The 24,101-nt window shown below is 43.3% G+C and overlaps 1 protein-coding gene across 1 annotated transcript in view; it reads right to left on the reverse strand.

Moving 5' to 3' along the window:
- LOC102378258 (stabilin-2) overlaps positions 1-24,101 on the reverse strand; it is a 140,802-nt gene that overhangs the window by 22,883 nt on the left and 93,818 nt on the right. Inside the window, 14 exon segments of the mRNA XM_025193798.1 lie at positions 1,018-1,122; positions 4,028-4,177; positions 5,301-5,424; positions 5,995-6,051; positions 10,237-10,383; positions 11,458-11,547; positions 11,644-11,820; positions 12,473-12,532; positions 12,922-13,062; positions 13,489-13,635; positions 13,723-13,806; positions 15,028-15,075; positions 19,288-19,407; positions 23,209-23,280. Coding sequence (XP_025049583.1) covers positions 1,018-1,122; positions 4,028-4,177; positions 5,301-5,424; positions 5,995-6,051; positions 10,237-10,383; positions 11,458-11,547; positions 11,644-11,820; positions 12,473-12,532; positions 12,922-13,062; positions 13,489-13,635; positions 13,723-13,806; positions 15,028-15,075; positions 19,288-19,407; positions 23,209-23,280 — 1,522 coding nt within the window.

Raw genomic sequence — 24,101 nt, forward strand, 5'->3', positions numbered from 1 at the left:
TTCCTGCTTTAGAGCATGGAGATGGACTAGCTTAGTGAAACCCAGTCACTGTCAAGTCAGGCTTTTGTTGGCTGGTATTGATATTAATGAAAATCCCCAGCACTGCTGCTGTCAGCTTCCCATTCAGTTGCCTAAGTTTCCAAATACAAGGAAGCAGAGATCCTCCTGGTAGTTAAGTCTGGTATTGGGAGCAGTTCGAGGTCAGCACCTAGTAGGATTCTATACACCCAAACATCAAGTGAAAATCATAGTTTGGAATAGTTGTGGGAGGGTTATCTAAAAAAGCTACAAATCCTAACTCAGATAGGTAGACCTTACTGATGGACATTCCATTACTGGCTTCAAAGGGATTATTAGTATAATTCAGTATTAGCAAGGTCAGGTCTGAAACCCCTTCAATTCCTTTATAAAAGATATCAACAAAAACCCCCCTTGCTTCTGGCAGATTTCCTGGACTAACTGTCATGGCTACAGCAACACTTCAACTCTGCTTCAGTTCCTTTGGACTTCAAAGGACTGAACTCTTACTTCAGTGAACAGAATACAGCTGACTGAAACAATTAGAAACTACTGAAGTAAATGAGTTAGTACCAGCACAGACCAAGATTTCCCTCCATATGTGGTCTTCTAAACCACTACTAATTTAAATGGAGTTGAGCTCCCATCAGACACTTCTATGATAGTGTATTAACTGTTAATTTTAGTTTATTTTATGCACTGGATGGTCATTCATCAAACAGGTTCACAAAGTGCCAGCTTTAGAGGAAAAGTAGATCTTCTTTAGGTACAGTTCAATGATGGTATAGTTTGGCAGAATACATTTTATAAGTTCCTGTCTTGCTGACACCCAAAGCAATACATTCTCTCAGCATTTATCCTGCACAAGCCAGGATTCCTGATGCCAATAACCTATTCTTCTAAACTGCCTTCTCTCTGTGAAAACCCCAGTTAGGTTAAACTTGCTGGAAATGCTGTAATCTGTTGTTTGATGCAACAGATTCCATTGATAAGACAGACCTAGTTTGGTATCACAGAACTGGCCGGTCCATCCAGTCTCACAGAAACATCGTCCTGATCCAGAATATCCCTCATCACATTGTCCATAGGCCGTGCATTCACAAGCTGTAAAAGGAAGGCAGATTGATTGTTAACAGAATAATTAGGAAAGGAAAATATTTCTCTAGAAAAGTATGTCCTAAGTCATCTATTACAGTACAAGTTAGCAAGAATGCATTTTCTTTAACAAGTGTCAACTTAATGCATACAAGAAAATAAATATAGACCCTCATTGTGATGGAGAAAATGAATTTCACATTGGACCACAGCAACAATGGGTTAATGGCCTATTTTGGAGATCCAGGCTGAACAGCTGCCAGCTCCACCTAACTTGGTCAAGGGCCCTTTAGCTAGTGGGGATACAAAGAGAGTAGACCAGCTTGACAGCTGGGATGTTTTGTGAGCAAGATCCTAGACTGTATGCAGAGGTTGACCAGTCACAAATTAGAGACTCGGTGAGCAGCTGTATCTGGAGAGAAGCGTAGGATTGGCTTTTGATTGTCAACATTGCCAAACCTGGGGTTTGAGCCTTTCCTTAAAGTCACCTGATACACAACCCTGGTTCATGTTTCCTGATCAACCTGACATTTTCTGTTACTTTTTATAGCATGGACTCCACCTGCTTTTCCCTATGTATTGAAACCTGGGACACAGTATATTACTTCACTGTGAGTAACTCTTCCCTTGTTTGTGCCCTGCAGCAAGGTATGGAACTAGTACCTTTTAAAGAAACCTTACTGTTAGGGGTTCTTTGTGTTTTGATGTTTAAAGAAGTTTTATCTTTTGTTTGTACCTCTCACTAGACTAGAATATCCCTTGTTACAAAAGGAAAGTGAGGATGTGGGCTTTGATTTATAAGCATTTCTGATTCTCTGGAAGAACTCTGGCCAAACAGAAGTCAGTAGCAAAGGCCCTAAACCCCAATAATGACAAGATTTAACTCTTTGATGTCTATTTGTAAAGGGTTCTGGATTCTTATAAGCAAGTGAAATATGCACCCTTCAAGAATATAGAGCCAGAAGTCCGTTCTACTTGGCCTTGGTGAGGCCATAGCTGGAGTACTGCATCCATTTTTGGGCCCCCCACTTCAGGATGGATGTGGATAAGCTTGAGAGAGTCCAAAGGAGAGCCACCTGCATGATCAAAGGCCAAGAGAGCAAGCCTTACGAGAAGAGACTGAGGGACTTGGGACTCTTCAGCCTGGAGAAGAGAAGGCTCAGGGGGGACTTGGTGGCAGCCTATAAGTATATAAGGGGGGTGCACCAGGATCTGGGAGAACAGCTGTTCACCAGGGATCCGCAAGGGATAACTAGGTCTAATGACCACAAACCTTTGGAAGGCCGATTTAGACTGGACATAAGGAAAACATTCTTTACAGTCCGAGTGTCTAGGGTCAGACTCCCCCAGAGGTGGTGCAAGTACCTACTCTGGACTCATTCAAAAGGCATTTGGATGCATATCTTGCTGGGATCATTTGACTGCAGCAGGCTTCCTGTCTATGGCAGGGGGGGCTGGACTCAATGATCTCGTGAGGTCCCTTCCAGCCCCTAATGTCTATGAAATCTATGAAGTCCTCCTTGACCCTTCTTCTCCTAAACATGAAAGTTTTATATTAGAGCCACAGTTTATATACAGTTATAAGCATTCATACTGTGGAGCAACAGTTGGCAAGCTGATACATTTTTATCAGGGCATCTGAATTCATAACCATATATTTTAGTTCACCGCTAGTCAGTACCAATCTGGGTTAGATTGAGATCTGGTGATTTAGCATGAAGACCTGGTGTCACATTCCCCGATATTTTGATCAGTTTCCCAACTGCAAACACTGTGCTAAGATTTTCTAGAGTGAAATTTCCCCTTGTAAAGGGTCACAAGGTCAATGCATCTAGGGAGTCTCATTTAAGCCCATAGCTGAGGGAACTACAATTGTGATCTTTTGTTGGCCTGTGCCCAAGGGCCCTGATACAAGTGACAATCAGCATATTAACTGCACCTTTAACAGTAAGCTGACCATCCATTAAAGCCAATTTATGGCATGTTAATATGGCAAATGTTCCACAAAGATATTCCACATAAAATGTTTAATGTATAATGGTTGCTCGTTTGTATCACTGAATGTGTGGTATATTGGGGCTGACCATGATGGGTCCTGAAGCTCAGCTGAGCATAGGGGTCCAGCTTGGGACATCGCCAGGGTCCAGGATTTGGTGGTCCCCTACCTGATCACTGGGATTGGGCTGGAGGCAGCACCAGGTTCTGGATCTAACATCCCTGTCTGAGCCCTGGAGGCAGGCTGGGGGGTGGGGTGTGCCATGAGTCTGACATGAGTTAATGAGTTAATACGTTGATTGTGATGAACTTATAGGCAGCCACAAGGTCGCCTCTCAACCTTCTCTTGCGGAAGCTGAAAAGGTCCAGGTTCTCTAGTCTCTCCTCGTAGGGCTTGGTTTGCAATCCCTTAACCATACGAGTGGCCCTTCTCTGGACTCTCTCCAGGTTATCCACATCCCTCTTGAAGTGCGGCGTCCAGAATTGCATGCAGTACTCTAACTGCGGTTCCTAAATCTATCCTGTTTCATACTGTGGCTGGAATGGGGAAGGTATATTTTGGTTAAACTGAACTGTAGGCAGAGAAAGAAGTGGAGCCTCAATCTCTTTCTAATGAATGTCCAATGGAAATGTATACATGATGGTAGAATGGATGAAATTCACCCTGGTGCTGGTGATCAAAACACAGTCCATGCCCCACCAAGGTCTCATGCATCCTCTATTTTAAGGCCGTGTGCCAGTTTTATACCTGGAAATGATTTTTAGACAGTGTGAGGACTGCACCGGCTGCAGAAAGACTGTCAGTTGTGGAAGGGAAGAGCAAAGAAAGATGCATAAAAACATTTCTTTTTACTTTTAAAAGCAAAAAAGGAAAAAGGTTATTTTCAGATATTGATTCTGAAATGGAATTGGAACATACGTTTGCAAGAAAAGCCATATCGTCCTGGCAAACACAGCTCACATGAAGTCCCATTGAAGCCGGGGTTACATGTACATTCCCCTGTTCCTGTGTATCCATCTTTACATGAGCCATGATTATTACATGGGGCTTCTGGCCCACCTGGGCAGGCTAGAAAGGATATACAGCTAGTTAGTCAAGTATTTCCTGCTCAGCTTTGTATTCGGATGTTTCTTTGTTTTCCAGTAAAACTTATCTTTTTCTGACATTACAAATGTTAATGCTTAATGTCTCTGGATGGGGTTTTTAAAAGCACTTAAGAGATTTAGGAATACAAGGCTTGTGTTCCTAAATTCCTGAAGTGCATTTGAAAATCTATCTCCTTCCTCTCCCAAAACACAGAGTGGACCACAGTGGATCCATACAATCCTATGCACTTGAAGGAACTGACTTAAGGCCTCAGTCTGGCAGTCCAATCCAGGCAAAGCCCCAGCAAACTGGAAAAAAAAAACCTGGTAGGATTCAAAACACATGAAACCCAGCATTCACCCTCATACAGCTGAGAGAAGGCTGGGAACCTAGGAATAGAGGAACCAGTAACAGCCTTAGAAATGATTCTGTGCAGCTGCAGTTTTCAAAACCCATATTAATTTAAACCAAGTAGGCCTCCAACCCCACTAGTATCCAATGCTCGCTGAACTCATACCAGATGCACACATGCCAGTGAAGAAATGATGAATTCTAGCATGTGTTCAGTGCTGGCACATGATCTGGATCTTACTTCTTTTGTCTGTTTTAAAATCAATTTCAAATTGGAGATAAGTGGCTCCATGTAGTGTCACAAAAAAGCAATATTTACCCTATAAAATTCATTTTATTAACCTGGAGTTTAAAAATTGCTGGTAAAACATTTAAGTCTTTCTGAGCATATTTAAATATTTGGAGTGTACAAGTAGTAATGTTCATATCCAAGCATATATTGGAACCTTCTCTACAGCATTACCCTGTTTTACAGATAGGGCACGCAGATATATTGTCCCAGGCTCTAAAAGCTGTACCACAGGTGATATTAGTTTGACATTATTCCTCTTCCTTATCCCTGTACTTTGCCAGTCTTGATCAGTGCACAGTCATGACTGCAACACCTTTTTCATTGCAGCTTTTAAAGTACTTAATGTAGCATATTTATATAGTAAAGTATTCAATATCATGCATAGCAGCTCCTGTTCTTGTCACCCTGTGGTTCTTACTCAGCAAAAAGTTTTTGCAAAAGTTAACAAGAGGAAAACCCTACCTTGGCAGTCTCGCCCAAAGTAACCCTTGCAGCACTTTGCAATCCAGATCACCAACGAACAGTCCTGACGACAACCTACTATACTCCTTCCATAGGCGTAATAAGTACATCTCTGGATCCCTCCCTAAACAACACCCAATGTAGCACAAAGAGGATAAAAACACAAGCAATTTAGTGTTCTGTGGATTATTTTAATTTATTTATTTTCTTAAATGTAGTGCTGATCAAGCGGGTGGCCCTGGAGGTTCAATTATTTATCCAAAAAAAAAGCTAGGTGCAGGGTTTACCTTGACAAAATGATACCTGAGATCTACATAGAAGAATCAGATAGGGTTTTTCTGATGTTTGGTAAGCACAAAGACAGGACCACCAAATTCTCTGCAATTCCTGGCTTCATAAAAAATTTACCTTAATTCTTCATGTGGAATGACTGATGTGATAGCCTGCTCCAAACTTCACTGGAGCACTTACAAAATCCATTCAAGTCTGACCTATCAATCACTATTGATGTCATTCAGGAAGGAAATGATTTGGCCCTGATTGCTTTAATCAAGTAATTTCATTCCCCATCTCTTTTGTTCTTCAAAATATGTAATTTTATTATTTGTACAGTGCATGGAGGTCTGTGGGCTAGACTGGTTTAAAAATATTATAATGTAATATTAGAATTAATATTATAATGTATTAGTATTACCTGTGGCTTAGCCCCAGTAGGGCATTTAAGCTTATTGTAACAGCCAGCACAATCCCCCTGTCATGAAAAGGAAAAATGGGTTTAAAAATAGCAACAAAAACAAGCTGTTTGAAGTATCAGAAAAGCATCTGCTGTTACATAGGTAGTAAAATGAATGAAGAGAGAAAGATACTTTGAAAAATCCTCATTTTTATTACTCCTTATATAGATCACACAAGCTTTCCCAAAGAGATATAATGGAGAAACTAAGAGGAAAAGGAACAAAATGGGTGCATTAATTAATTTAATAGATTTCATAGACATTTGGGTTGGAAGGGACCCCGGAGGATCATCGAATCCAGCCCCCTGCCCCAGGGGCAGCAAGTGAGCTAGGGTCAAAGGATCCCAGCAAGATAAGCATCCAAATATGTCTTGAAGGCATTCAAAGTGGGTGCCTGAACTGCCTCCGGTGGCAGGCTATTCCAGACCATGGGGGCTCGGACAGTGAAGAAGTTCTTCCTTATGCCTAGCCTGAATCGGTCGCAGTGGAGTTTGTGACCATTTGATCTTGTCATCCCTTGGGGCGCTCTGGTGAACAGATGTTCCCCCAGATCCTGGTGAGCACCCCTGATAAATTTATAGGTGGCCACCAGATCACCCTTGAGCCTGCGCTTTTCCAGACTAAATAGCCCCATGGCTCTCAGCCTCTCATCATAAGGTCTGTTTTCTTGACCTCTGATTATGCACATGGCTCTCCTCTGCACCTTCTCAAGCTTCTCCACATCCTTTTTGAACTGTGGAGCCCAAAACTGGACGCAGTACTCCAGCTGCGGCCTCACCAAGGCTGAGTACAATGGGAGAATGACGTCCCGGGATTTGCTTGAGAAGCATCTATGGATGCAAGCCAGTGTTTTCCTCGCTTTACTAGCCGCAACATCACGCTGAAGGCTCATGTTCATCTTGTGGTCAATCGTGACCCCCAAGTCCCTTTCATCTGTAGTGCTAACCAGCGTAGCACTGCCGAGCCTACAAGCATGCTGCAGGTTTTTCCTCCCACAGTGGAGAACCTTGTGTGTTTCGGTGTTGAACACCACCAGGTTCTCGTCCGCCCATTTCATGAGCCTGTCAAGATCTGCCTGGATCACCCTCCTGTCCTCAGGTGTGGATGCTTTACCCCAGAGTTTGGTGTCGTCGGCAAACTTGGCCAGTCCGCTTCTGACACCAATGTCCACATCATTGATGAAGATGTTAAATAGTATAGGTCTTAGGACAGAGCCTTGAGGGACCCCACTGGTCACAGAGCACCAAGACGATTGGCTTCTGTCGATCACCACCCTCTGGGTCCTACCGCAGAGCCAATTCCCCACCCAGTGGGTCGTGGTGAGTTCGAGGCCGCAGTTAGCCAGTTTAGCCAAGAGGGGATCGTGGGATACCAGATCAAAGGCTTTTTAAAAGTCAAGATAGTCAACGTCATTCTCTTCCTCCTTGTCCAGGTCATAAGTCACCTGGATAAGTTCATTAATTAATGAAATGAAAGAGAAATAAAAATTTCCACTGGGAAATCTCAAGTGTGGGGATGCTAATACATTAAATGTGGAGCCTGACTGAAGTGCAATTATTACAACGCTCCAGCAGACTTGATCAAACCTGCTCCAATGCGCTGTAATTACAGTGCATTAGAGCAGCCTCCTGGCTTGTGTACAGGCACCCTATAAGTGTAATTTGAGATACATTAAGGAGACTGATTTTTTTTTCAGAAAGTATGAAGCAGAGCTATGCAGATAACTGATTTTTCAGTTTAGATATCAAAGAAAAAATAATTACAATTAAGTTTTGGTAGATGTGACATAAAATTATATTTCCTAACTGAAATATAAACCTAACAATTCATTGTTTTAGATCAAATGAAATGTTTTGCTTCATTTGGGCTTTTTAACCTTTTAGCATTTAAATTTAGTTAAATTTGGTCTCAAAATGTTATTTGCACATGCAAAATCAGAATGATTTATTTTAAAAATGTTGAAATGAAAGATTTTGACTTTTTAAAAATGTTAAAAATATTTTGGGGGCCAAAAGTATTCACCAAATTTGAAACTGCAAAGAGGCAGTCACTTTGAAACAGCAATTTTCGCAGATAAACTGGTCATTCAGAAAATTTTGCCAGAGCCTCATGATGAGTACCCTGAAAAGTAGACTCCTTTATGGTAGGGGTGTGCAAAGTGGGCCCTATTTGATTCGGATTTGCATTTGGCCCAAATCAGGGACAGTGATTCGATTCCCTGGTTTGGATCACTGTCCCTGATTTGATCCACCTGAATCTGAAGATTCGATGCTGATTGGGAGAATCAGTGATTTGGACATAGACACAGCTTTAAAAATGTTTTCTACATACCTTGAGGTAGCAGGCGTGGCTCATGATTGGTACGATTCTGGGGCACATGGTGCATCCCACAGGAGCACAGGGGGTGGGTCCTTTCATGTGCTTGGCAGTGAACCCAGAAGTGGATGGGAAGTACTTCTGGTCCACTTCCGGGTCTGCCAGGGAGCATGCTGGGGGGCCTCCCCGCACCTCCCTGGCTCGGGGATCAGCCATGGGGGGACCCCAAGTGCCCCCTCAGACCCAGGAGGCACCAGTCACTGAGCTGGGAGGGTGTGGAGGGGCCCCCCACGTGCTCCCAGGTGGACCTGGAAGTGGACTGGAAGTGCTTCTGGTCCACTTCTGGATCTGCTGCCGAGTGCATTGGGGAGCTTCCCGTGCTTCTGTGGGACGCTCCATCCACCCCAGCACTGCAGCATTCACGAGCCCCTGCTACTTAGAGGTATGTAGAAAAAAAATTTAAAGCTGTGTCTATGTCCAAAACTCCGAATCTTTCTGAATTGATTCAGAGGTTTCCGATTCAATTCGGAGATATTAAAGGGTCCTCTGATTCAATTTGGATTCAGAGATTCAGCCACCGAATCAAGCCGAACCTCTGCCGAATCGAATCAGGTACTGAAACTGCACACAGCCTTACTTTATGGTGCCTCACATTGGGTGCATCTATACATGCACATTTACTGCATAGTAATTTAGGTTACTGCACAGTAACTGAAAATTACTGCACAGTAAGGGTTTGTGTCTACACATGCATGCCCTTACTGCAAATAAATATGGCAACTTAAGATGACTAGGGTGTAAATTTGATACCTGCACAATGCCCAATTAGTTACTGTGCAGTAATACACGTGTGGACTCATTATTGCGCAGTAACACTGTGTATGTGGACTGGCTTGGGACTAACTTAAGTCTCAAGTCAGTCCGCACACAGTTTTACTGCACTTTAATGACGGCATGTGTAGATGCCAGCCTACAAAATGCTTACTGTAGTAAATGTATGCGTAGACATGCCCATTGGGTATCTAAATCACTAGTCAATTTTTGAACTTTAGACTACGGTGGGGTTTTTTTGGGTTTTTTTAGATACTAGATACCAAAAAATTCACAGATACAAAATCCTTCCGCTTTTTGGAGTTCATTTAGGTTCAGCTAGAAGTTTTCCTACATGCTGCTGCACATTCAGATCACAAACTTAACATGGCTAGCACGGACACCCTCAATTATTACCATGATGTTCTGCATTCACTACCTTATGAACTAGAAGCAGTGTGGCCACATTTGTTATTTTAGCTGCCTTAGCTCTGTGAGAAGACAGTGACGCCACTTCCATTCTGGGAGGTACTGCATGCTAAATCTGCAGTCTAGACACAGCCTCAGATGCATTTAAACACCTGCCTGGGAAGGCACATGGTACTGGCTAGTGTTAGAGTGGATTCCAGACTAGGTAGTGTATTGCTTTATGTAATTCAAGGATACTAATACCATCCTTTTATGGGTAAGAACTTCAATTTGTATTATTCAAAAGGGCAAAATAATTTTTGCACTATGTTTAGTCATATTTGTATAAGATGGGCTTGTCTAGACTAGGAAAAATGGCTGAAAGATGTAGAATTAGCTAACATGTTTCAGTCAGCTCTGACCTAGTCTCTACCCCCTCTTTTCCTCCGTGTAAGTGCAGCCATACCTAAGAGTTCTTTTTGAAGTTTTTTTAGTGTACATTTAGCTAGTCAGAGTCCACCAGACAAACACAAAGTGGTATATAAAGCCAGGTTTCAGCCATAGAAGGTAATTGTGATTGTGCTGAAGTTGTTGGAAATGGTACTGCTGACTTTGGTGGGACCATGATTTGGCTCAAGGGAAAAAAAAAACTGAGCCAAAGGACTGACCGTGAAATTTCCAGTGATAAAGGTATCACATCGTCCTCCAAGGGTAGGATCCGTTAACATGCAGTCGATACCATATGCAATGCCACCATCAAACTCCAGGTGCCGCTGCATGATCTTACATCTCCTGTCATTCAGATAAAGAGCCCCCTGAAAGAGAGAGAGGCCAGAAAAGAAAGTCACAGTGTAAAGAGCTAACTTCACTGAATGCCTGGATAAGACCCTCTGCAACTTTTTCCAGGAATTAGTAAAATATGTCTTTAAGCCAATTACCTCTTCAGATACTGCAACAACATTTTTCACTGTGCAGGCCCTGATCTCTATAAGGGGCCCAGAGAGCTAGGCCCCCTCACAACGTTATCATGGCTAATGGGGCCAGACATCACCACCCCATGATTCCCCTCTTCTCCAAGAGTATGTCCTGTGCTTCATCACAACACTGACAAGAGAAATCCTTATCCCATGTGTGTATTTTCACAGGACCATATTTTCAGAGACAGGTACTAGAAAAATCAGTTCATTGGGGCAGAGGTATAGCATGTTCTGTGCGTAGGTAGCAGCAGTAGTAAAGGCAGTGATGGTGGCCAAAGGTGGTAGTGACTGTGGGCAGCCAGGCTGACAGAGGCAGCAGCTACCATTCTTGAACCCTCTCTAAGTCAGTACCTGGGGCTGGTGCCCTGGTTGTCCACTTCTGGGTATACTACTGCATGGACATGTAATAGGTAATTACACACACAAAACAGTGAATTTGTGCATTTAATTACTGTTTGGACCTCTGCAGTAATTATTTATAAAATATAGCTCTTACTGTATATATGCAACTCTTGATGTTTCTTTCAGAGTCATATTCACATTGCATTTATTCATTTTATTGTGATTTGTTACATATGATGCCACTATGATATTTTCCTTTTGAGGTATGCACCAGGCAGTCATTTAAAGCAAATACTGTCTTTTGACAAAGAAAATTATTGCTCAAAAGGGTAATGAACCATCTAATCTATTAAAAAAACCCACAACACCTTTTGGGTCTCTTAGCTGGGGTATCAGGAGCGGCTAATATGGGCCACCTCACAGATTCATTGACTTCAGAATCACCACTGCCTTTGGTAGGCTCTACAAAAGGCCAAGAGGAGTCTGCACTAGTGGATCCTAAGAGACATATCTAGGTCAAAGAGGGTGTTCCATGAGGGCTCCTGATGTGTTGGTGCATTAAACACTTACAATATCATTATTATCCCCACATTTTACACTGAGATCAGAACCTTGAAGGGTCTTCAGTGAGTTGGAGCCAGGGAGATCACAGGCTGAAATCTGTAGAAGAAAAAATTCACAGAGGAGGAGGTTTGGCATTGTGGGACAGAATCTTAGCAATTATGAATCAATTGGAAATGTTTGCAAGGACTTCACCTTGGCATCTCTGATGATGTGGAATTTCAGGTATTGTACCAGTTTGTCCTTGTTAGACTTTTTAAACAGGAAATCCTGTTGTTCCTGTGGCAGCGCTCTGATAGCTGCATCTGTAGGCCAGAACAAGGTGACTGGCTTATGGATAGGATCATTGATTAGACTCATCAAACCAGCATCCTGGAATACACAAAAAGTGTGTGTGAAAGTGTCGTTGTCTCTGAAATCGCCTCCATACAAAGGATTCACACAGAAACTTGTACTGTAGCTACCAGTACATTGATGAAGAGGTGAGAATATTGAAAACATCCGAGCCTTCTTGGTAAATGGCATTTTTTTCCCTCCCTAGGTGCTAAAAGTCATGATTTAAGAAAGTGGATGTCCCAAGTTTCTATCAGCCTTCAAAATAAGTGAGCTGATTTTCAAATGTGTTTTAGTATCCAGCATCTCTGATTGCAAACTGGGTCACTTATTTAGACACTTAGGTAATGGATGCTTTTTTGAAAAGCTGGGCCAAATAGTTGTGGTACAACAGAGTAGGAGATGGAAGGCTATAGTTGAGGCAGTTATGGGTCCTCAAGGCTTGTGAGACCAGAGAGAGAGAGACATGGGAGGACCAAAGTATGGGGAGGATTTATGAATATGCAGATCTGCCAAGTGGAAGACAAGCATATTGAATGCTGGGACTACTGCATAACCTGATGAGAGCCAGTCCACATGCCACACTGCACACAGCCTAGTCTCACAGGTACTGTGCCAGTTCCACAATTTTACTCTTAAACTGTGTACATTTAAAACTGTGCCAACAGGTCATTGACTCAAATATTCATACCTCTAGCAAGTTGCTAAACAGGATGTATCCATGTTTGGCTGCAACCATTTTAAGGCTTTCCTAGAATGACCAAAGCACTCAGTAAGTTTACTGTCTTGTCAGGAAAATAAATTACATCTACATTTAATATGCATATGTTAACTTTGGTTTGCTCATCATTGTGAATTCAAAGCCACTTTCAGGTCTTTTTTCAGATGCTCTCTGTATGACAGATGCTCTGCTTTATATAAATGTATTTCTTTAATGAACGTTAAATATAACATTGATATAATTTAAAACATGCAGCAATAGAAAACTATGCTGATTACTCTTGGTAGGAACTTTATTACAGCATTACTTTTTTTGGGTAACGTTGCTTTTTCTGGGCTAAAAGAAATTAGATAGAAACCCTTGAATTAGAAAGGCAGAATGATATCACTGGAAATTATATGTATGTGAACTAAACGTACCCGCTTAGTGCCTGACTCCCCTGTGGGGAACTGCTGAATATGATGTGGGACTAGGATTTTATCTATGACATGGATCACGCCATTTGTGCCAAGAGCATCGCTGGATACTATCTTCGCTTTGTTGTTCAAATACAATGAATTCTGAAAAGGTAACACAAACGTATTTTCCATGGAAATGTGCAGAAAGAAGACACAGAAATCAAACCCCTTTAACACGACAAAGTTAACACACTGTTTGCAAAGCACTGCAACAAAAAGGCCCTATTTTTCATAATTTAGAACTGCGTCCTGCAGTACTTAGTCACAAGAGTAATCCTTTTGAAGTCAATGGAACTTTCCAAGTGAGGAAAGATTGCTCATACGTGAGTTGAGCGTTTGGAGAGTAGAGACCTAGCATAGTAAATGGAGAGGTTTATATTTATCAGGGTTTTATTTTATTGAATGCACTTATTTTTTATTAATTTGTAAAACCAAATGAAGGGAAAAGGGAACATTTTGATTTAAAAAAGCCAAATGAAAATGGGTAATTGTGTTGCTTTAACAATTGAATCTTAACCATTTTGTTACCTCTGAGTAGTTGACCTGGATGGGATCCCCCTGGAGAGAAGTGACATTTGCAGTTGTTGTGAGGTCATTATAGAGTAGTCTGGCACAGGCCACCATGTGGTACCGAAGGATTTGGGGCATCACTCCACTGGTAATCCAGTATTTAGCCTAAGGCAAGAAATGAAGGAGTAAAAAGGCAAGGAAAGAATAACATGGAAAGCTGACTCACTGGAAGTCCTTTTGTCCTTGACTTACTTGTGGTTCATTGACAAATGCTTCTTTATTGGGTGCAAACACAGTGAATGGTCCAGAGCCTGTGAGATCATTGATAGCAATGCCCTGGAAAGTTTAAAAGAACAGAGCAGAAATTAATGTGCACAGTTCTACCCAGTTGATAGACTGTACTGGGGATTAGGACCTCAAAATATACCAGGGGTCTCTGTTTTGTCCTCTGTTGAACTGGAGTTGCAACTGCTCACCACCTTGCTTTTGCTCACCACCTGCCTCACACTGAATCCCCTTGTTCATCCCACCACAAGGAAATTTGAGGGCAAGAAAAATAGACTGCTGCCATGTGGACTGTCCCCTCTCAATCCCTTTACCCTTGCAGGTTTTAAAGTGTTTTCTCTGCTGGATTTGCCTGATCATTCTCTCTCAGCTTCTTCTGTTTGATGGCAATTTATTCTGTTATATGCTGCCTGTCTTTATGACAATGAACAAGGAGTGCTGAAAAGTGAGAGGGAAAACCAGGCTCAGTAGCAAGGCAGAAAGGTTACAGGTCTTGCAATAGAGTGAGGATAACTCTTTGCTTAGAAAAGTCCAGAAGTGTTTTTATAGTGATGTGTGCACGCACACACGCCTGCATACATGCACTTATGTATAATTTTAATGTTGTTATAGGATCAAACTGAAACAGCCGCCCCCGTTTTGCAAGCTACTGGTCAGAGAAATCTCTCCCAACAATCTAGATAGAAAAGGCAAAGAATAAAAGGGAAACAGAAAGGTGAAGCGACTTGTTCAAGATTACACAGCTGGACAGAGGCAGAGCTGGAAATAAAACTCAGGCCTCTTTACTAACTGTTCAGCGTCCAGTTCAATGGGTTAGGAGTGTCTTCATACAGATGCTTACATTAAAAGAATTGCATCACCATCCGCTGAAATATTGCTGTAACTGGAGGAGCACACAGTAGCTGCTTAAAAGTGTGTGACCTCATCCTACAGGTTTTCAGAAAGGTGATGAAAAGTACTATGTACACTCAAAACCACAGCAGGTAAGCAGAATGCAGTTGTCCACATCCCAATGTGGATGTGAAAGGAACCAGTGGGTCACTGACTGTGAGTGGGCAAACCTCAGTTTTCTGTCCAAAATAACAGAGTACAAGTGCATGATGACTCCAGCCCTAAAGAGAGTTGAGGAGTAGAGTCACCAGCAGAACACCTTTTCTTCTTGAAAGTCTCCAAGGTCAATAATAATTGGCCAAAATCAGACTCAGTTAGGCTATGAGCTCAGGTCAAGAGAGAAGGCAACAAAAATAAACATGTAATTAAAAAATTTCCTACCTTCATGTGATAATAAAACATGGAAGTATTGCTATTCCTGAGAAGCTCCTGCAACCAAGAATAAAAGAACACTTTAACTGAAATGTGTGAATTTAGGATTCTGCTTGAAGAATATAAATATAATGATTGCATATAATGGGGAAAGAGCAGTCTTTGTTTTAGAAAGGAAACTTGCTGGTCTAGAATATACAGTACCCATTTGCATTATTTCTGTAGTTCTTAACTGGCTCATGATATTCCTTATCTCACTAGCTTTTCAAAAAGCAGTTGCTTTGAGAATCTAAGAATAGTAACATTCATGTTCTTACTATACTGTCATGCGAGCTATGTGTCAGCTTACTCCATTTCTTTCTTTGATAGTTGTTATTATTATGAAAACCCAATAACACCAAACAAAACTTCAATATTACAGGTTACAACCTGGAAAGGATCGCAGAATCAGAAGCCGGGGATGGACCTTGAGAATCATCTAGTCCAACCCCCTGCAAAATGCAGAATGCACTTTTTTTGAGCTGACTCAGAATGAAAGAGTAGGCATTTTTGTCTTGTATAAAGTAGGATCTTTATGGAAAGTTACATATATATGTCAACATTTAAAAAAAATGACTAGTGATTTGGGTTGCCCAACTTGGCACACTTTAAAAAGATCTGAATTTTAGAGGGTAACTTTTCAGTACTGTCTGAAAGCCACATTCCTTTAATAGTGTTGAGGTGATGTTGCCATTATAGTCCAGGAGGTATGTGAGAAGCAAGAAGTGTTGTGGGTGGTATCTTTTATTGGACCAACTGTATGGTTGGTATAGACAGACAAGCTTTTGGGTATTACAGTACCCTTCCTCAGGCCCACGTTCCTGTAATGTGTCTCAAGCTGTGCGTTGACAACTACTGGCCTCTACTTAATAATGGAAAGATACAGTACACCTAGGACTAGGAGGATAAATGTTTGTACATGTTTGAAGAGGCCTTCCAGTGAGTCTCAGGCTTTAGGCTGCTAAAAATTTTAAAATTTTTAAACAAAAAGGAAAGAAAAATTACTGAACATGTTTAAGAAGTCTGACCTCTGAAGGAGGGGCTAAGACAGGGGTGGGCAAAATACGGACCGCAGGCCGAATTCGGCCCGCCAATTGACTGGGTCCAGCCCATGGCTGCCCCTGTGGCACTCCGCATGGGGCCAAACCCCACCCACTCCTGCTGGGGCAGCCCACACCATGCTCCCGCCTGCTTGTCCAGGCCCTGGCCAGCACAGGCAGCTTCTGGCGGGGCTGTTCTCAGTGTGGCTGGAGCTGGCCAGGTGCTACTCTGCTCCTCTTGCCTCCAGCTGCGACTCCTCCTCCGGCCCTTGCTGTACGGCTCTGGGCAGACAGGGAGGAAGCTTCAGCTGGGTGGCCCCTGCCCCAGCATATGAGGCTCAGCATGTGCCCCGGCATTCAACACCCACCTGCAGGTGGCTGATCATCACTAGGTGGGTGGAGTGGGCAGAAGGGAGCTGGGAGTTGGAGCTGCAGCCCCTCACACTGAGGCTAAAGCTGCCCCCTGCTTGGAGCAGGAGGAAAAGCCACCGCTGGAGGTGAGAGAAGAGCAGCACTTGGCTGGCTGCGGCAGAACTGGGAACAGCTCCGCCAGAAGCTGCATGCACTGGCTGGGGCTGGGTCCAGGGCTGGGCTGGTGCGTGCGAGCGCAGCGCGGCCTGCTTGGGAATGAGTGGTCGGGGCTTGGCCCCATGTGACATGCTTTGGGGGCAGCTGTGGACCACACCACCCAGGTAAGCTGTGCTGCATAAGCCTCCCATGCCTGCCCTCCCTCCCCTCCCCTCTGGCTGGCTCCTGGAACCTAGTGCCCAGGCAGCCCCCCCACAATACACAAACCCCTCCAACTCTCCCCACCCCTTCCACAAGACAGGTGTGGAGAGAGCAGACTGGGGCTTGGCCTGGGCCCTGGCCCAGAGCTGTCATTGCCCTGTGACCTGGCCCTGTGACCCTGACCTGCCCTGCTTCCAAACACTGTTTTCTGCCTGCCCAAAGCCCCATAGGAAGTTTTGGTGAGTTGGTGGGGGGGTGGGGGTGCTGATCTAGCTCACAACAGCTCATCAAAACTCCCTATGTGGCCTCTGGGCCTAAATAATTGCCCACCCCTGGGCTAAGAGAACTGACTGTACACAGAGCAGAAGAATAGTAAGAAGTAACACACAGCCATCTCTTAGCATCCGTGAAGAAGGAGAAAAAAGCAGGAAGGGAATGACTTAGTGACAACTTCAGGATGCTTCTTATTTAACAGGTAAAGACCAGATTCATGCTAAATAAACTGAGGAGGAAATGTGTCTTGGACATCATCTCTGAGATATTACTGCTGATAACATAAAGTCCCTTCTACCTTTTCAGTTCTAGACCTTTTGTTACTAGATGTGGAGGAGCAAATCTTTGCTCTTTAAAGTTCAGGACTTTGTCTCTGCCCAGCTTATATGGCCTGTGTAAATGGGGGAGATGATGCTTCCAAGAATACACCACTTACCTGTGTCCTCGCACATGCTCCAAATTTGACTTTGCAGTGGTGAGGCCACTTCATAAATGTCTCCTCATGATTTCTCTCAATATCTTGGTTTCTAGTGACCTTGGCAGCAGCCACTGGAGATGACTGGGACAGTCTTACTGGCACATGTCTAAGTCTGTAGTTTGTGAGTGAGGGTGGGAGGAATAGGTAGGCATGTTTGGAAGCATCCCTGCTATTACCTGGTGCAGCTGCAGTGTATACCTCTCAGAGGTGCCCTGAGCACTGTAATTTCCATTCATGTCAGCTGGAGAAATGGGAACTTCAAAATCTCTGAAATTGAGGCTGTGGGTGTTCAAAGCTGGGCATCCAATGCTGAGATACTTAACACTTGTTGGTGCATTGGAAAATTTAGTCCTGAATGATTTGTGCTGAAGTTCAATGGCAAAATAGGAGCCATTTCTTCACTTCTAGTCCCATCCACAATTTACAAGGCCTTTTTGATCGTTCACAAACTACCTAACATACAGCAGCTGTACATTAGAATATACCAGATAAACTAGAGGTATTCTTTATAGTTATGGAAGAGAGAAGGAAATACTGAGGTAACCATATCTTTTATCTAAGCAGAATTGACATACTTTTAAGGCAGGGGTGGGCCAAATCCAGCCTGCCGGGCAAATCCAGCCCACCAGGCCATTCTACCTGGCCCACAGGGGCCCTAAAAAATTTAGAAAATATTTATTTGCTCCTGGCTGCCTGTCAAAGATGACAAGAGCCAGGGACAGTTGGACCCAGGGGGAGCCATCACCAGGATGCAGCAGCCCACCCCCACCTCACCCTCAGCCATTTCCTTGCCTTCCTGCTCCAGCACTATGTGGCTCCCAGCTGTATCGTGTGTGTGCGTGCGTGCGCATCTGTAGGGAGGGACGCTCTGTGTGTGTGTGTGTGTGGGTGTGTGTGTGTGTGTGGGTGTGTGTGTGTGTGTGGGTGTGTGTGTGTGTGTGGGTGTGTGTGTGTGTGTGGGTGTGTGTGTGTGTGTGTTTGTAGGGTGTTCCACATGCACACCCCACCATATACATGCACTCACACCCCCCCCACTGTCATACATAGACCCCCACTCACCCTCACTCACCCCAGCCACCCTCCCCCCCACACAACCCTTCACAAACCCCATACCCACCCACATATCCCTAAACACACCCACATGCTCCCTCACCCCACATCCATACCCTGACACCTATCAATGCCCCCACACACCCACAGCCTCCCCTATACCCCACATATCCACACACCCAGTCCCCCACAAACCTATACCCCCCCAACAATATACAAGAGTAAGACTTCATATTAAGCCATTATATACAATAACCTCTATGTACACTACACAAATGGATGTAAACCAGGACAAAAAAATTAAAAAAAAAAATCAAATTAATGAATGTTTTAGATGTTCGCGTTTTAGAATATAATTTGGTATTTTTCTGGTTCCAAGATGACAAAACCCCTTGCTGAAAGGAGTACTTCCAGGGCCAAGGGGAGGGACTTCTGGTGGCAAAGGTCAGGGGTCAGGACTTCTAGTCACAAGATGGCAACCTGGAGGCGAGGCACCTGTCAAGGCATGGGGTTACCCATGCAGCCCTTGACAGCTCGCCAAAACTCAGTAAGTGGCCCTCTGCCTGAAATAATTGCCTGCCCCTGTTTTAAGGGATTCCTATTGATGTACATAACTATTTGAAAACTATTCCGTGGCAGTAAAGGAATGTTATGTTTTACCTGATAGATGTTGCCTTGACATGTAAATCCATCCCCAATATAATCAGGTTTACAGGTGCAGGTCCGCTCTGTCAGCTCTGTGTCATTGCAGATTGCAAATTCACTGCAGCCACCATTGTTCTTATTAGATCATGAACACCAAACAAAATCTAATTAGTTGGTGCATAGTGTTGCCAAAATAATTTTAGTTTGTCACAACTTCATTTTCATGTATTCAGACAGGAAATACTTAATCCCACATGCTACTCAAAAAAACCCCAACTTGATGAAATTTCCACAAATGGTAAAAAGTTTTCAAAATAATTATTGACACTTTAAACAAAGCACATGATCCATTTTTTGCTCCTTATCTCCTCAGTGTGCTGTAACATGCTGTGACTTACTACTACCCAAAGGATTTCCATGCAGGCCTCCTTTTGGAGCCTGAGACTTCTGGGGTCTGGAGAGTTTTGGGACCTTGAGAATTCTGACCTCTTCAGAAGAGGGGGGGGGAGCCACAAATGACTGTATACCACCTCTGTAAGTCTGAGATTCAGCTGGTTAGACTTCAGCAAATGCTCTATCTTATGGCTGCTGTACATTGCTCTCTGTGTAGCTGGTAGGTCAAAACACCTGGGCTAAGTACAGTCAAAAAGCCCAAGGCTGAATCGATTCAATCTTCTCAGGTTAGTCTAAGATGCACAGATTAAACCTATAAGCAGGAGAAACAGACATGCACTTTTGATTCTAGAAATGCAACCACATGCCTGCAGTGGCCCAGGCCAGCAGCTGGGGGGCACTAGAGCATGCCTCCCTGCTCTGCTGGAGCAGACAGCTTGGGCCAAGCTTAGCCTACCCATCATGGGAGTAGAGGAGGGTTGCTGGGGAGGTGCAAAGCATCCTAGGATGCTTAGGGACTGTGAGTTGACTTTAATCAGGAGGGGATCTGGGGCAGAAGTTTAATAAACCAATTTAACCTAAATCAGTTAAGTCTGATACTACATTCATCCAGGTTTATCTTTAAATTGGTTTTAGCCATTTTGAAAGTGGTTTATGTGCAATGAACCTCTGTTGTGTTACAGATTTGAACTAGTTTCCGATCTCTTTATTGGCTTATGTGTAATTTCTGTCCCTAGCTCTGGAACACAGAGCTGCCACATCCTTCTCCAACACATTCCCATTCTTATCCCAGCTCTCCATCTCCAGCTGGCCCTGTGCTGAGAAGTGTAATGTGAGAAGTACAGGTGTCCCCAGTTGCTCAGTCTGTTTTCCAGCCTCTTTTACACCCATTGTACCTGCCTACACTGGGTCAGAGTACAGCCCTGAATTAGGGTACAAGAGTAACTGAGATAATCTGATCTTCAGACTGCAACCTGGCTTGCTTCCTGGACTTTTTTTTCCTGGACTTCATTTAGTCTGACCTCTTGTGGGAGAGCCATCCTGAGCTGCACCCTCACAGGATCTTGCCCGAAAGGATCCTAGCATACTTCTGATCATATGCAGTAAGGTTTCTGCGTGTGCACTGGTTATTTGGGTAGCTCTAGTAAGGCTGATGGAAAGGGAACTGCATTTATTCAAAATTTTCTGGGAGGCTTTGCCATGGAGAGGTTAGCTACATTACAGTTGGACTGGCATGCTGCACAATTGACAAAAGGCAACCTTTGGTACAAACATTTTTAAAAAATGTGTTTTAAACAGCATTATAATTAGCAAAGTAGAAGAGAAGCTGGTGGAATAAATCCCACACAAAAAACATATACAGTAACCCTCACCCCTAGCTTTTGATTTCTATTTTTTGCATATTTTGTTTGTGCAGCCATTGAAGCTTGGAGACATAACCTGTTTACAGGCCAGGCCAAGGGGTGACAAAAGATTAACACCTACAGCTCAGTGGCTATGTCTGCATTGTGGACTGCTGGGTAGCAGAGCAAATTAGACTGTACAGAATGCTCTGCTGCTGTAGCTAGATCTAGTTGGGGATGGTCCTGCTTTGAGCCCCCTAGGGGGTTGGACTAGATGACCTCCTGAGGTCCCTGCTAACTCTAACTTTGTATGATTCTGGTACCTGAACTAGGTTGTTTACAGCTGAACTTGGTTGTTGAACTAGGTTGCTAGCCCTGGTATTTGCACACTACATTATGCCCACCAGTGCAGACACACCTAGCAAAAATGTGTTCGTTTTAAATACTGAAGATTTTTCCTCCGACACCAATAAGCAAATGCTTGTGTGCTTTTTCTTGCACTGTTTATTTAGGGAAAATATAAATGGGAGTTTAGTCTGAGTCAGGTATACTCAATGACACCTCTTGGGCAAAATTCAACTCCACACCAAGGGCCAGCGCTAGGACTAAGGCTTAAGTGGAAGCAAATGGTGCCCGGAGCTAGTGCTGATCTCTGCACTGGGGTAATTTCATGAGAAAGGGCTTGACTGTCCAATCTGACTGAGCCCACCCCATGCAGAATGGCATTTCTCTAATTCAGCAGACACAGGGGCAGGCCTAACTTACCTGTGGGACAACATGCCACTGGAGGAGTTAGTGCAAAGTGTCCCTTCTTCCTTTTACACCAGCAAAGAGTTCCCTAGCTACTTTGTGCTACCTTCCTTTTGCAAACTAGGGAATCTGCCCCGCAGTAGTACATGGCTAGGGGAGCCAATAAGCAAACAGGAATGAGGCACTGGTTTTCATCTCATCAATTTCCCATTTTACTATCTTAACCCAGTTGTTTAATTGCGTCTCCTAAAAACAGCACTTACAGAATTCTCTTAAAAAACTAGTACTCAAGAAATAGAGAGCATTTTATACAGTGGGGTTTTAAAAACAGTTCCAGCAACAACTGAAAATACCTGTAGAGAAACAAGGAAAGCTTCTGCTCATATTTACACACAGTGAACCAGAGTCTGTCCAAGGCTATGATTTCACACTCTTTTTGTACATCCAGTGAGCAAGTTGGTGGTGTATGTGGTGGCAGAGTAGTTTATACGTCTTGCTATGACCTCTGAGGCCTGTGTTTAAACACCTGAGTTCACATCAACTGTCCACAGGTGATCCAACTATAAACAGGTAAACTCGTCATTCAAGCTGGGGAATAATGGCAGCCAGATGTGATGCTGGCAACATCACTCCTTATGGTTGTTCAACTGTATATAGAAACTGGGGTACCTTAACCATACTAGCTCTACGGACTTCTAAATTAAAAAAAATTTTTTTTTTAAATTTAAATTTCATAGATTTCATAAACATCAGGGCTGGAAGGGACCTCGGAAGATCATCGAGTCCAGCCCCCCGCCCAAAGGGCAGGAAGTCAGCTGGGGTCATAGGATCCCAGCAAGATAAGCATCCAGTTTCATCTTGAAGGTGTTCAATGAAGGCGCTTGAACCATCTCCGGTGGCAGGCTGTTCCAGACCTTGGGGGCTCAGACAGTAAAGAAATTCTTCCTTATGTCCAGCCTGAAATGATCTTGAAGTAGTTTGTGACCATTCGACCTCGTCATCCCTTGGGGCGCTCTGGTGAACAAACATTCCCCCAGATGCTGGTGGTCACCCCTGATAAACTTGTAGGTGGCCATCAGATCACCCCTGAGCCTGTGCTTTTTCAGGCTAAAGAGCCCCAGGGCTCTCAGCCTGTCATCGTAGGTTCTGCTTCCCTGACCTCTGATCATGCGCGTGGCTCTTCTCTGGACTCTCTCAAGCTCTCTAGGCTTGGAAAAAACTTGGAACAGGCTAAGCACTAAACTGTACTGTAAGGGAGGCCTGATACAGAAAAATCCCAAATCACATGTTGACAGCACTGAAGCACATGCTTAGATGTTTTCCTAAATGGGGTCCTAGCTGGGATAAGATACACATTTCTAAGATAGGCTTGAATGCATGTCAATTCAAAAGCACATTGGTGTTATTTCAAAAATGTAAATGATGAACAGATATAAAAGAAGATACTCACCACTGAGCACAGACTGATGTACGTGCATGTTTTACCATCCCCTGAATAGCCCTTCAGACAATTGCACACTGCCTATCAGGAGAAGACAGGAGCCAGATTAACACTAAAGCGCATGAAACTTGATCACAGTAGCTTTTAATCTTATTTGTTTTATATCATCCAGGCTGATATTCATGCCAAATGAAGGGAAAAAAGAATGCAGAATCCCATTGTATAATCAGAACCATTTTGTAATTTTCCCTTTCTTTAGCTACAGGCACGTCATCCCTCTGGGGCACATCCCCAGATGGTGTAAGCCACTGTAGCCCCATCGGTCTCAATGGAGCTATGCCAGTTTAAACCAACTAAGGATCTGTCCTTGTACATCTATCTATCTTGTTTTGATTTTGGAGCTCTGGCTATCTGGGAATGGCCTCTATCTCACCGCCTACAGTGTTTCCATTTCAAATATCAGCTGAAAACACAACTCCTCTTCCATTTTTATCCGTATTATTTAAATTGGTAAATCAGGTGACAATATTTGGAATAAAAATAAAAGAAAGAAACTAGGGCACTTTTATTAAAACCTTTTTAAGGTGATGAAATACTTTTACAAAAACAAAAACATTTTGTTCAATAAAATGCATTCTGTTGTTGCTACAGGCATTTTCTTATTCAACAGTGTCATATTCATTTTTTATTGTAATTACACTATGATTTTTTCTTTGCTAAATGCTGTTACTAGACAGCTGGAAAGTTAATATGGCTAAATGAAATTACTTGGTCTTCCTTTAAGTGTTGTACTTAATACCTGTCATTTTAGAGTCTGGGGACATCCATTACATTATGTTCATTTTATGAAATAATACTTTCTGAGGTATTATTCAGGTATCAGAAACTAAAACTACCAAGCA

Source organism: Alligator sinensis, unplaced genomic scaffold (genome assembly GCF_000455745.1).
Source record: "Alligator sinensis unplaced genomic scaffold, ASM45574v1 scaffold74_1, whole genome shotgun sequence".
NCBI lineage: Eukaryota > Metazoa > Chordata > Crocodylia > Alligatoridae > Alligator > Alligator sinensis.